This window comes from Planococcus citri, chromosome 2 (genome assembly GCF_950023065.1).
Source record: "Planococcus citri chromosome 2, ihPlaCitr1.1, whole genome shotgun sequence".
In the NCBI taxonomy this organism is placed as follows: Eukaryota; Metazoa; Arthropoda; class Insecta; order Hemiptera; family Pseudococcidae; genus Planococcus; species Planococcus citri.
Genome location: NC_088678.1, coordinates 43,210,223 through 43,223,595, shown reverse-complemented (window position 1 = coordinate 43,223,595; position 13,373 = coordinate 43,210,223). Strand labels below are relative to the sequence as shown.

The 13,373-nt window shown below is 33.5% G+C and overlaps 1 protein-coding gene across 6 annotated transcripts in view; it reads right to left on the bottom strand.

The window, feature by feature from the left end:
• Nucleotides 1–13,373, bottom strand: part of LOC135835885 (uncharacterized protein DDB_G0284459) — an 89,939-nt gene that overhangs the window by 3,907 nt on the left and 72,659 nt on the right. For 5 of the 6 annotated variants that reach the window (XM_065350363.1, XM_065350362.1, XM_065350361.1 and 2 more), the window contains 5 exons: nt 10,623–10,748; nt 6,016–6,096; nt 3,622–3,709; nt 3,163–3,290; nt 2,953–3,043 (listed from right to left, as the gene is read on the bottom strand). In XM_065350363.1, coding sequence (XP_065206435.1) covers nt 2,953–3,043; nt 3,163–3,290; nt 3,622–3,709; nt 6,016–6,096; nt 10,623–10,748 — 514 coding nt within the window. The remainder of the gene's footprint in view (nt 1–2,952; nt 3,044–3,162; nt 3,291–3,621; nt 3,710–6,015; nt 6,097–10,622; nt 10,749–13,373) is intronic. The other variant, XM_065350364.1, reaches the window with a different exon arrangement.

The following is a 13,373-nucleotide window of genomic DNA, read 5'->3' as shown; positions in this document are numbered from 1 at the left end:
AAGTAGGAGTGAAAAGTAACTATGTATTAATTAAGTGAAATAATCACACATGTTCCAGCACCGCAAACGTCAACACAGCAATGTTAACAGTGACTTTATTATCAAAGGTTTGATATTAAGTTACCAGCTCCCTAGTGAAAGCTTTGGTACCCTAAACAAATCTGATGGATAGAATTTTGAAAACTTATTGCATCATAGGTTAGGCTAGTTCCAAATGAAAGTACATAAACTTGAGATTCTGAGTCGATCTATGTTGTTTCCGTCAAAATCCAAGACCACTTTTAGGGTTCAATTGGTATTGACCGGTTGAAGATTTGCAAAAAACTAATTCTTGCATTAATACGTGTTTTGATCATTTTTTCTTCGCGGATATTTTGCATTAATTATACCAAAACCTATAAAGACGAAAGAAATGTCATCCACGTCCAAATAAAATTTGACCAACAAAAAAAATTATTCCCCGTAAAAATAAATGATTCCTCGCCAAAAAAAAATTTCCAGAAAAATAACTTATTTTGTAATAAAATTTTTTTTGTAAAAATAAACAAATAAATTTTACGAATGGGAAGTCTTTCATTTTTTGAAAAAACTCCCACCTATTTTGAATTCAAAAAAGTTTTGCTTTCCAAAAAATTTAATTTCTCGCAGAAATTGCTAAAAATTATGAAAAAATTGTGTTTTTTTAGTTTTTAAACTGTGAAATAGTTTTTTTTTTTTTTTTTTTTTTGGAAAAAATTTTCAAATACTTTCAAGTTTTTCTTTTTTCCGGAATTACCAAATATTTTGCTTTTTACAAAACTGTCAAAAACCCTGGTTTTTTTCAAAAATTGCTATAAATTTTTTAGTTTTTGAAAAAATTTTCCTTTGATGTTTTTCTGGTGAAATTCCGAAAAAATAGTCTAAATCGCTACAAATTGATAGAAAGTCTTTTTTTGCTAAAATTGTGAACAAGTTTTGCTTTTTTTGGTCAAAATCTTGTTTTTTTTGCCAAAATAACTGTCAAAAAATCGTAGTTTTCTTTAAAACTGCCCAAAAGTGTGTTCAAAAACTCTCTGGTGAAATCTATTTTAATCCAAATAACACCCATCTCCTCCTATTGCCCAAAACAGCAAAAAAAATCACTACTTGTGCAGTAGATGAATTGTTTTTTTTCCTCACGTGCTACATATTTATTAATTTTTGTGAAATGATTCTTTTCCCGTGCAATATCTTTTTCTTTCCGATTTGAACAAACCCAAGCTGGTTCAAAAAAGCAGTTCATAAAATGCTCGTACCCAAAATTTCGGGTACTCAATTTCATTTTTTGATTTTGGGCAAATTTTTGACAATTAGAAAATTCAAAAACTCTCTTATGATGATTTTAAAAATTTTTCATTTTTTTTCAAAATTAAAATGCACCAGCGCGAATAATTTTTTCATTTCAATCTCCATATCTCCCTCCCCCACCCTCCCCCTGCAACCAGTTTGAAAACCACCAATTTTAGGCCATTCTGGAGTCTCCAGCGAGTTTTAAATTTTTTCCAGAAATTTTGAATAGCTCTGGAAGAGTCAAAAGTCAACTTAAGTACCAATCTTTTTTTAGTTGTTGCTTAAAACTGGAAGTTTTTGAATAGTAATTTCAAAACTGTCATTGGTTTATTTTATTCAAAAAAAAAAAAAAATTCAAAAATGAAATATTTGGTTACAAGAGTTTCAAATCATGATCCTTCGATCTGGTTTGGTTTCGTTTGAATCGACTCAGAAAATACAAGAACGAATAAAAAATAAATTGCAAAGATTTACAACGCCTGAGTTTTTCGCTAACAAATTAGTTTGGGATATTTTTCTTCAATTTGTATCAATTTGAATACAGAAAATTCAACGAGGGCAAATTTTCCAGTCAAGTCGAATGCAAATAATAAAATTGAACTCAACGTTTTCGAATTGGAGGGCATTGATAAGTCACACCACATTCTCGTAATTTTTCTACTTTTTTCCAAAATGACGAGAGAGGGCTCTAAAGAGACACTGAGAATTGTACCTCGAAGAAAATTACAAACAATCAATTAAGCCTCTTTACTTTTTTTTTTTCAAATTTTGAACGAATTGCTAGTGGGATTTGAGTTTATAATTCCTTCGACACATTGTTTTAAAATTTCAAGTTTTGAACCATAACTTCTTTAATTCTGTTCAGACAAATTTAAAAAAAAAAAAACAAAACAAATATGACGTTAAGTTCATCCACTCGTGCAAAAGTTCGAACAAAATTTCATTCTAGTCAACTGCGAACACTCCAGAAACGGCAGAAAGTTTCCTCGTGAGACAATATTATATGGACTTCAACCAAGTCGCACCAAATTTCAGATCTCAACTGAATCCCCGCAAACATTTTTCAACAAATCCCCCCTCCCCCATTCAACATCTACAAAGCCTCCCTTTCCAAATCTTTCAAAATGAACTCGTAATAGAACTTAGGATACCGATATAAATTCCTTCTTTTATTATCATTGGTCAAACTATGAACTCGCGTCTCCTTGGGTATATTTTTTTTACGTATCGAAGCTTCGATTTTAGTCCTCCTCAGCGACACTCGAGAGGTCCTATATTTGGTAAAAATTCTACTACCGCATCTCGGAACCTGTTTGCTTCTTTCTACACTAAACGTTGTTTGATCGACAAAGCTGCCAGGAGCAGCAGCACCAGTGGCAGCCATAGCATTACATCTCGAAACATGTTGTATTGTGGTAAAATCGGTGTACACTTGATCGTATTTAAAAGCATGTAAAGCCGAATGCCTGAATAAAAATTTTCCATACTGTTCGGCGGCGGTGGCTGGGTCGCTATAGACGGGATTTTTCTTGTAAAAATATTCTCGTCGGGTATCGGAATTTTCATCGAATACAGATTGCGAACATTGATGCGGTTCGCGATGCTGTTTGAAACAATAACATCGCAAACAATTCAAACAATTACCTTTTTGTTGTTTATCTTCTGGTGGAAGAATTTTATGACTATTTTCTTCGTTAACTTCCGGCGTCGTTGGCAACGTATTGTTGGTTATTATCTGCGCAGAAAATATATTCAAGTATATTGAATCGTATAGTCAATTAATAACTAGTCTAGGTGCAGAAAAAAATTTAAAAACTATCGTCAAGTCGTTAATTTACACATAGTGATACTAACCTGACGTTTTTTATGAGGCGCCCCATGATTACGTTTTGGTTTGACGGCCATTTTATGTTTAGCGGCGCTGTGACTGAGCGACGTACCGTTACCGGACGGCGAATTATTCGTCGAAGATCTGTCATTATCTGTTTGTACAAAAAAAAAACAACGTCACCATATAAAAATCGAATTAAGAAGGAAAATAATAAAAAAAAGAACACATATACGACGAACGAAACAGTTAACAGTACATCGATACGGAACAGAGGGCACAAGTTAGGTACACTTATATGTTATATCGTGTTAATTGTAATAAAATTTTATTTCATTAATGCCTCGAACGACCCGGAGTGTATCTGTGTACATGTCCGAGTACCATTTAATTCGTATTTAATGCCCGCATCTATGTAGATCTGACCTCGACGTATCATATTTTATCGTATATGAGTTAAAAAGGAAAAAAAATTCTATAATTACTCGAAGTCGCTGAATAAGATCCGGTGGAAATTCTTTTCTCGTACAAAGAAAGTTTCGAAGAATGCCTGGAACTGTGACAGTACGATTCCTGCGAGAAGAAAAAAAATGTAAAAATTTATGTTAGTGGAGTAGGTATAAAGCACATTACATAACTTAGTTCAGTACTATTTTGATAAACTGTATTGCAACAATTTTTCTTTTGTAGTTTTAAATTTCAAGATTTTCTCACAAAGCGTCAAAAATTGCAATATTTTGTCATTTTTTAAAAATTTCTCATTCACCAATTTAGTCAAAAAAATAAAACTAAAAAACAAACATTCAATCGAACAATATTTGGATTTGGTTATATATAGATGACTTTTATTGCACTATTCTTTTTAGTTTTTTTTTTCGATAATTACCTAATCAATTTTTTTTGTTTAAATGAGTATTTTCATTTTTTCCTCAAATTTTTCTGTTTTTTTTTTTTTATTATTTTTTTTTACAACCAAAAAATTGCTTGATGAAAATATGAATATTTGATCAGATCTAAATTACATTTTTCACATAACTTAGAAAAAAATCAGTTTTTCCATTTTTTCATGTTGAAAAAAAAAATATAAGGAGTTGCGAAGAAATTATTTAATAAATTATCAATTTTCAATTTTTTTTTTGGTTTTTCAAGTTTTGCAGTTTTTTTTTTCGATATTATAAAAATTACTACTTAATCAGAATATCATTTTATCAGATCTCGGCGAATTTTGCATCTATTCATTTTCCCGAAAAAAGTTTTTTTTAAAAATTTTTTGTACTAAAATACATATTTTTCTTCACATTTTTTTTTCAGTGTCAAGATAAGTTACCAATATTTGATGAGGTTCAGGTGATGAGATTTCTTTCATTGCACGATTCTTTTCTCAAAAAACATAATTGAATTCATCTTCTTTTTTAAATACCTACCTATTTATTCCGATTTTTTAGTAATTTTTTTTTCTGAAAAAAATAATTTTCCAATTTTTTTTTGCTTTTCAATTTAAAAAAAGTGAGTTTTGTCATTTAAACAATTTTTTTGTTGAAAAACTGCATCTACACTGTTCATATAAAAATGCAAACCATGGAACTAACCAGAGAATCTCTCGGTCACCCAGTCACATGTTTTTCCACTTTTTTTTTTAGCAAATCATAGTCACCCATAGAGCAGCTTTCAAAAAAAAATCAGTTGTCCAATCAAAAAATTGGGGGTTTTAAAATTCTCAAAATGAAGGGCTAATTGTGAAAGTCGATCGCCTTAGTCATTTTTTTGTTCACACAAGTTTAAACATTTTTTTTTTTCATATTTCATCAATTTTAAAGGGAAAAATGAGTATTGTAATGCATTCTGGGATAGTTGAAGATGTTTTTTTAATACTTGACCATTAAGTTTTTACATTATCACTGAAGCAGGACAACAACGTTTTCACTGATTTGTACAAAAATCACTGCTGACTAAGGCGACTTTCACAATTAGCCCTTCAAATAGTCAAAAATTGCATAAATTGAGGAAAAATCAAACGACCAATTATCCCAGAAAAACGTATTATGGTCATTAGAATAAATAAATTACAATTTACTATCACATTCCAAGAACCCAATTTTGTCGTGAGTAAAAATAATGAGTTTTTCTGAATAAAGCCACTTTTTTTTCAAGAAATGCCTTAAAATCAAAAAATATGCGATTGGGTAGCTACAAAATTGGGAATTTTATTTCCAGGTCTTATTCAACCTACCATTGTTTTTAGAAAACTACTTTTGACGATATGAGTGAGAAAAGGTGTATTTTTTGGGTTCAAACTTCATCAAAAAATTACATTAAAATCTTGACATGAGCGATTTAGTGAGAATATGGTTCACTTTTAGGCCAAAATTTATCATCTAAAAATGTCTTAGAATCTTGAAAAATGCAATTGAGAATGCACAACTCTATGCATACGTTCATGTAAGTCATATTTTCACTTCTTATCATGACATGAGTGAGAAAAATTGCATTTTTTTTGACGTGTTATAAAAGATTTTTGGAAAAATTTACCCCCCCCCCCCCGGTATGAATTTTCTCATTTATGTACTCGGGCATCTAAACGTAAATGTAACATTTTGACTAGAAATTAAATTTTCTGATACTTATAATAACGCACCATTGAATTTTTTCTATCAATTTATGCGATTCATTTTGGAAATATTTTGAAAAATTTGAAACCCCATGAAGACCACAAGTTTCCGTTTCAGCACCAATAATTTTTAGGTACCAACCTATCAAACTTTGTACTTAACATTATAATTCCGGGGGAACATGAGCAACACCGGTTAATAAGAAACTGAGAAATTCTCTCGTAAAATATTTCATTATTAAATTTATACGAACAAATCCAATACACCAACCTCGTCAATTTCGGAGCTTCCCATGCTAAGAAGAGATCCATCGCTGCAAGTACTTTGCGAAGATTTCGTTACGATATGCTCCTGTAACAAATTTTGAAAATTAGATTAAAATCCGAAGAAAAACAATATTGTTTATTTTACAAAAAAACGATTCCGGGTATTCTAAGCTAAGCTTCCACTCCACATCATTTCTCATAGGTATTTCACTACTGAAATTAAATTCGAGCTAGAAATTCAATCCTTTTTACCATTTCCATTTCAAATCTTTCCCCAGCACTCATCGTGAGCTTTTTCAGCCGCAGATGGAAAAACAAACTACACTTCACTCCTCTGCAGCGCTGATAATTGAAAATATATGTAAGTATAAGTATGCTGGATGCCACACATAAACTCGAATTCAACGCCTTATAAAGTCTCTTAAATTCGTTTTGAGCTGAAAAAATTACCGCTGTACGACTTGTTTACCGAAGAGAGAACGATACGATACGTGTTGCAGGTGTATACGATGTATAACATAGGTAGAGGTACGATATTATATTGCTATTCCTCTGACAGCTGTTACAAAGCTGATAAATGCGCCGACGACGACGACGATCATGACGACGACGACGACTTAAACCGCTGTTTTATTTTTACCGCTTACAACGACGTGAAAAATTTTCTAACAATTCGACGCAAATTAAAAACTGCAACAGGTTAGATGATTCAGCGGCGTATGAAATGTGAATACAAATCATAGGTGTACAGCGTACAATTTATTTGTTGTCTGCGACTCTGCGTATGTATGTATTTGAACGAATAGATCTTCTCGTTCTATGTTATTGTCGTTAATGAACCGAATTAGTTTCGGGTTCAATTTCCGTACCCTCCCACATTCCATACGATGATGATGATGGTACATGGTAGATTTTCCATAATATCAGAGTATTAGGTACCTTTTAGTGTCGGTTGGTTTAAATTTGTAGGTATTTAGAGTCTATCGCGATGGATGATGACGAGCAAACAGATATTCGTATGGGCATAAAATTACGCAATGGCAGGCATATATGTATAGAGACAGAACAAACCACAACCATTTCGAATTGGCTTATTTTACGAGCATAATTAATCGATTGCAAACCGCAGATGTAAATAGAGATGGAATCGTGCATGCGAAATGTGCAAGCTCAATTTGGTAATTTGGTCCAGAAGTACAGTAAACAATACTGTGGCCTTCGACGAAGAAAAAAAATGAGAGGAAGGCGTGCCTTATAGACCCGGTACCAGGTAGCAAATTGTACATACTAGACAGCTGATTCGTCATTTTAACACAAGGGATTCAAAACGTCGCGAATAATAAATATCCTACAGTGTGTTCCATACAGTGAGTGAACTAAAAAACTGAATTGTATGGAACAACACCACTATATGCATTACCTATGTAAGCATGTTTGCCCGATCTTCAGCTCGTAGGAAAAATTCATAAAAATTTTTTTTACAGTTTTTCTCACGTAGCTAGAATTAGGTAGATAGTCAGATGCTAAGTTCCTTGTCTCCACCAACGCGTAAATTTCAACACAAAAAGATTATCTGACTGCGAGTTCATTGACTACAATTTAACTGGGGATCAACCTGCACGTCCTCTAAAGTTTTGTCGGCTTACATTCATTTACATAGAATGTTTTTTTATGATGAGTGTTTTTGGCGAAGTCACATGCGGGCATGAAAATTTTTCATCAACTCGTATTTTGCATTTTTAATCAAATTAATTCGATATTAGCTGATTTTATGTTAAAAATTTTCGCATTTGTAAAATATAGCCTACAGCCTAGTAGAGGACCACCCAGGGTGTCCACACTGTCCACCCATGTTCGGAAATGATTTTCCCTGACTTTTCCAGATTTTCCAGACCAATTTCTCCAATTTTCCAGATCCTTGAAAAATGAATTACACATGCCATCGGGTGGGTGGGGGGAGGGGACATCAATACAGTGTTGACGTCCTTCGCTCCTCCTTCTTTCGTTAGGTAGGTAATCTGTTTTTTAACGTGATTTGCTGACGAGCTATACTTATGTCATCGATAAAAAATAAAATAGAAATACGGAAAAATTACCACACAAAATTTTATCGTGTTTTCTTGATCAGCTTTTTTTCAACCCATTGAAAGTTCTCTAGGTTCCCATGTTGGGGAAACAAATTGCTTTGGAGATTGTAACAGTGTGCCCTGCCAAATTGACTGAATCACAAAAAATTGAGGTTTCAAAGGAAAATCATTTCGGAAAATGAAAGTTCTAAAAAAGCTCAAATCTTTAATTTCTAACAAAACAAATGAGTATAAATTGGAAATTTTCTTCAACAATAATTCAACAAATGAGTAAAAACCATTGGTCAAAAGCACTATTTGAAAATATTTCTAAAAAAACGAATAAGAAACAAAATCGTAGTAAAGGAAATAGTCAAAAATTCAAACGTTTTCTGTTCGCAAGAAAATTTTCGAAATTTGCACGAATCGTTGCATTTAATTTAAAACCAATCCCTCGAATCCGAATTTTGCCGTTTCAAGTCATTCTGGAGCATCCAGTGCGATTTTAAATTTCTCCAGAATTTTGAATTCACTTCGGAAGGCGTCGATATTGACTTGAACAGCTAAAAATCGAGTTGTGCCTTATAGTCCACCTGTTCACCGAATTCATCCACGTTTGAGCCGACGAATTCCAAAGTAAAAACCAAAAGTGCGTTTTCTTACCAGCTTTCTTAGAAGAAAAATATAGTTAAAAAATCAAGTTTCCTGGAAGCTCCAGAATGGCTTGAAACGTCGAAATTCGGATTCAGGAGATCAATATTAATTTCAGGACTAATCATCATTTTATTAAATAAAAAAAATTTAAAAAAAACATAAATCACCAAAATGGTCAGTTTTGCATTTTCAAAAATTCGCCAAAAATCGAAAAATGAATTCAGACAGTTGAAATTTTTTCCAAAAATCACGGTCTCGTTGACCCATTTGATCCCTATTTTTACGTATCCGTTGAAAAAGTTGAAAACCCCCTCTTACTTGATGAAATAAACTCATCACAAAAAATCCAAATTCAAAAAAATTCAATTTTCAATTCCAAACATCAAAAAAAGTTTTAATTTATTCAGTTGTCTTATTTTGACCTCTTTTTGACGTATTTCATAAAAAAGTTGATAAAAATTACACTCATAGCAAAAAAAAAATTAAAATTCGTTATTTTTTCAATTTACTCAGAATTTTGATTTTTTTTGTGATGAGTTCATTTTATCAAGTGAAAGGGGGTTTTCAACTTTTTCAACGGATACGTAAAAATATGGGTCAAATGGGTCAACTTCACCAGTCAGAACTTTTTTTTACGTTTTAAATCAAAAATTCCAATTTTTTCATAAAATTTCAATTTTTTTAAATCGACATTACGAAATAATGCCATCCGAATTTTTTAATATGTTGTTCAGCATCAAAAATTGTCCATAATATATTTTTTTCAGAATTTTTGAGAGTCGGAACGATATGAAAACTACATTTTGATACTTTTCGATCTAATTTTTTGTACGAAAAAAAGTGGCAACGCTGATTTTTATATCACCAAAAAGCCTTTCAAAACCCCTAACTATTGGAAAAAGTTCCATTTTGGTAGGTATTGCGGTTATCGAGTAATTCACTGCTGAAATTACGAAATTAATGATATTTTAAGTTCACTGAAAACTTTGACACCACCTATAGCAGCCTTTAAAAAAGGGCTAAAGGGCTGCGATTCGCCCATTGGTCATCCCTTCGGAAGGACTTTCCACAGGAAAAATTTCAAAAAAATCGCAGACTCCCCTCCCCACTTCTTGGCCGAATTGACGTGGAATGACCCTCCCTCCACTCTCCCTCACCAAAAACAAGCTCTCAATATTTAAGAAATTTTTCATGGAAAAATGCGAGATTTTTAAAGCCACATGTTGGATGTTTCCAGCACCTTTTTGATTTCTAGTACCACTTCGCTAAATGCATGGATTTTTCGTGACTTATTGCATTTGATACATTATTTTTAAATAAACTTTTTGAAAAAATATTTTCACTATTTTTGAATAAAAATTGTAGCTTCTCGTGGATTTACATAGTCTATTTAAAAAATTATAATTTTTTCACGGTTTTCGGCAAAAATTTAAATATTGACCAATGAAAGACTGATTTCCAAATTTACATTACTCACAGAAAATACACATTTTACACTCAAATCTTCATGAACAATAGTAGAGGATGTCGTCCTCAACTATACTATCATATTTTTTTTCAGCGGTTTGATCGACCTCATAGTGACCTTTATTCTCTTTCTTGCCCTGCTTCAAACCTGTAAACCATCTGAGAACGGCACGACGCATTCGACCTGGGTAACGTTCACCTACCTCTCATATACATATTAGTTGAATACACAGGCACACACCAAACAACAACAACAACAACAACTGCAACAACAGTAAATAAATCGCAACACCTACGCGAGTTCAAATGCTATTTATATCGCACTACCATACTTTTTTCCTATGCATATACCTACCTAGTCTTACATCAAATCAACATAGAGGTATTAAGTACAAACGAACCGGATAACTCCAGTATAACGTACTTTGGTAAAGATGTCATCAGCAGTGGTGGGCGAATTACTGACAGGACTACGAGGCAATCCGAGATCTTCGTCGTCGCTTACATTATTCTCCAGATTTCGTTTCCTGATAACTTCCAAAAGTTCAGCCTGCCAAGCAACCAGCGTAGAATTAAACACCATTAGATAACAACTTACGACAAAAAAAATATTAATTAACTGTTACAGTAACAAAATAAGTCGAAATATCGCCGCGCACTCAGCACGAGACCATTTTCACCAAAAAAAAAAAAAAAAAAAAAAAAAAGGAAAAAAATCGCGAACCCACAATACCAAGAAGACGCGCGACCGTCACCAAACACTTCCGTATCTCGACGCGTTCGAATAAGATTTGAACGTGCGTCGCGTCGAGCGATGCGTCGGTCGCTTTCGTTTCACTTTTTCACTTTTCTTCTACCTTTGAGCATACCAGAATATGCATTGTGGGCCCGTTTTTTTGCAATTTTTTACATATACCCGTCGCCGCTGTACGTATACCAGAACTTCATTCCATCCAAACGGGTTTGAAGAAAAGCAAAACCGTACGGCCAGCGAGTGCGAGCGTTTCACTTTAAGACACTTAACACGTATACGTACATTAACCTGAAATCCGGATGGAGAAGTCTCAAATGATTGTAAACGCGTAAAAACACAACACACACACAGGTCAAACCAGTTTCGTGTTTTTTTTTCAGTTTTTTTTTTCTTTTTCGAAACTAATAGGCGTAAATGTTATCGAGCAGACTTGCGAGTACACAACATTCTTCGTGTATAAATATATTTATGTCACATGTGTGCATGTATACCGATATGCTAGTGGCCTACATAATAAGCACGGAGAAACTGTTTGTTTTCTATACTTTGTACCTACATTGTATGCAAAGGCACCTGGAGAGGGGAAGAGAGGCATTCAAATGATCGAATTCGAAATATTGATCCATTTATTTTGGACAGTTCACTTACAGGGCTTGTTTCTAACGTTAATAAAACCAATTCCATTCCCATTTGATTTCCCTATTTCATGGACGAGTTAGACAATTTCATCCCTTATCGGATTTCCTACGATTCATCAAATAAGAACAAGATACGATTCGAATCACGAAGTCGTTCACCCAAAAAAATGACGATTTTTTGCATTTTACCTCAAAATCAAACAATGGAGTGCCAAGTGCCATAAAAAGGATTCGGATTTAGATCGACTCGCATGTAAAATTTATGACTGTAAGAGGTCTCATAATGCACAAAATTGTGACCTCTCATGGTCCCGCCAAAACAGCAAATTGGTTTAAGAATGATTAGATCTAACAAGGGAACCTTTTGAGGTATCACACTCCGATTTGAACGGGACCGCGATTTTTGGAAAGAGCATAGTCTAAAACCCCCAAAACCACATTTTCAGCTGCCCAAGTTCATTTTTCGATTTTTGGCGAATTTTTGAAAATTCAAAATTGACTGTTTTTGGCGATTTATGATTTTTTTAAAAAAGTACGTACTTGATCAATAAAAATGGTCAAAATAGGTCCCAAAACTAATATTAATTATCCAAATCCAAATTTCACCATTTCCAGCCATTCTGGAGCTTCCAGCGCGATTTTTCAATTTCTCCAGAATTTTGAATTTGCTCCAGAAGGCGTGAATATGAAGTTGGGCAGCTAAAAATCGAGTTGTATATTACACTCGACCTGTTTAACGAGTTTATCCACATTTGAGCCAATTTTGGAAGTGACACCTCAAAAGTGGTTTTTTGACCAACTTTTTTCAAAATTAAAAAATCCAAAAAATCAAAAGTTTCCCGTTTGTGTGGAAATTTTTGAAATTCACGCGAATCGCTGTATTTTGTCCAAAACTAACCCCCCAAATCCAAATTTCACAATTTCCAGCCATTCGGAGCCTCCAGCGCGATTTTTCAATTTCTCCAGAATTTTGAATTAGCTCCAGAAGGCGTGAATATGCAGTTGGGCAGCTAAAAATCGAGTTGTGTATTATACTCGACCTGTTTAACGAGTTCATCTACATTTGAACTAATTTTGGGAGTGACACCTCAAGAGTGGGTTTTTGACCAGCTTTTTTCAAAATTAAAAAATCCAAAAAATCAAAAGATAACCGTTTGTGAGGAAATTTTTGAAATTTGCGCGAATCACTGCAGTTCTTCAAGAACTAACCCCCGGAGCGCAAATCCTACCATTTCCAGCCGCTTTGAAGCGAGAGTGATACCTCAAAAAACCACTCTTGAGGTGTCACTCTCAAAATTGGCTCAAATGTGGATGAACTTGTTAAACAGGTCGAGCGTAATATACAACTCGATTTTTAGCTGCCTAACTTCATATTCACGCCTTCTGGAGCAAATACAAAATTCTGGAGAAATTGAAAATCGCGCTGGAGGCTCCAGAATGGCTGGAAATGGTGAAATTTGGATTTATGGGGGTTAGTTTTGGACAAAATACAGCGATTCGCGTGAATTTCGAAAATTTCCACACAAACAGGAAACTTTTGATTTTTTGGATTAATTTTTAATTTTGAAAAAAGCTGGTCAAAAAGCCACTTTTGAGGTGTCACTCTCAAAATCGGCTCAAATGTGGATAAACTCGTTAAACAGGTTGAGTGTAATATACAACTCGATTTTTAGCAGCCCAATTTTCAAAAAAAAAAAAAACATAAATCGCTAAAAACAGTCAATTTTGAATTTTCAAAAATTCGCCAAAAATCGAAAAATGAACTTGGGCAGCTGAAAATTTG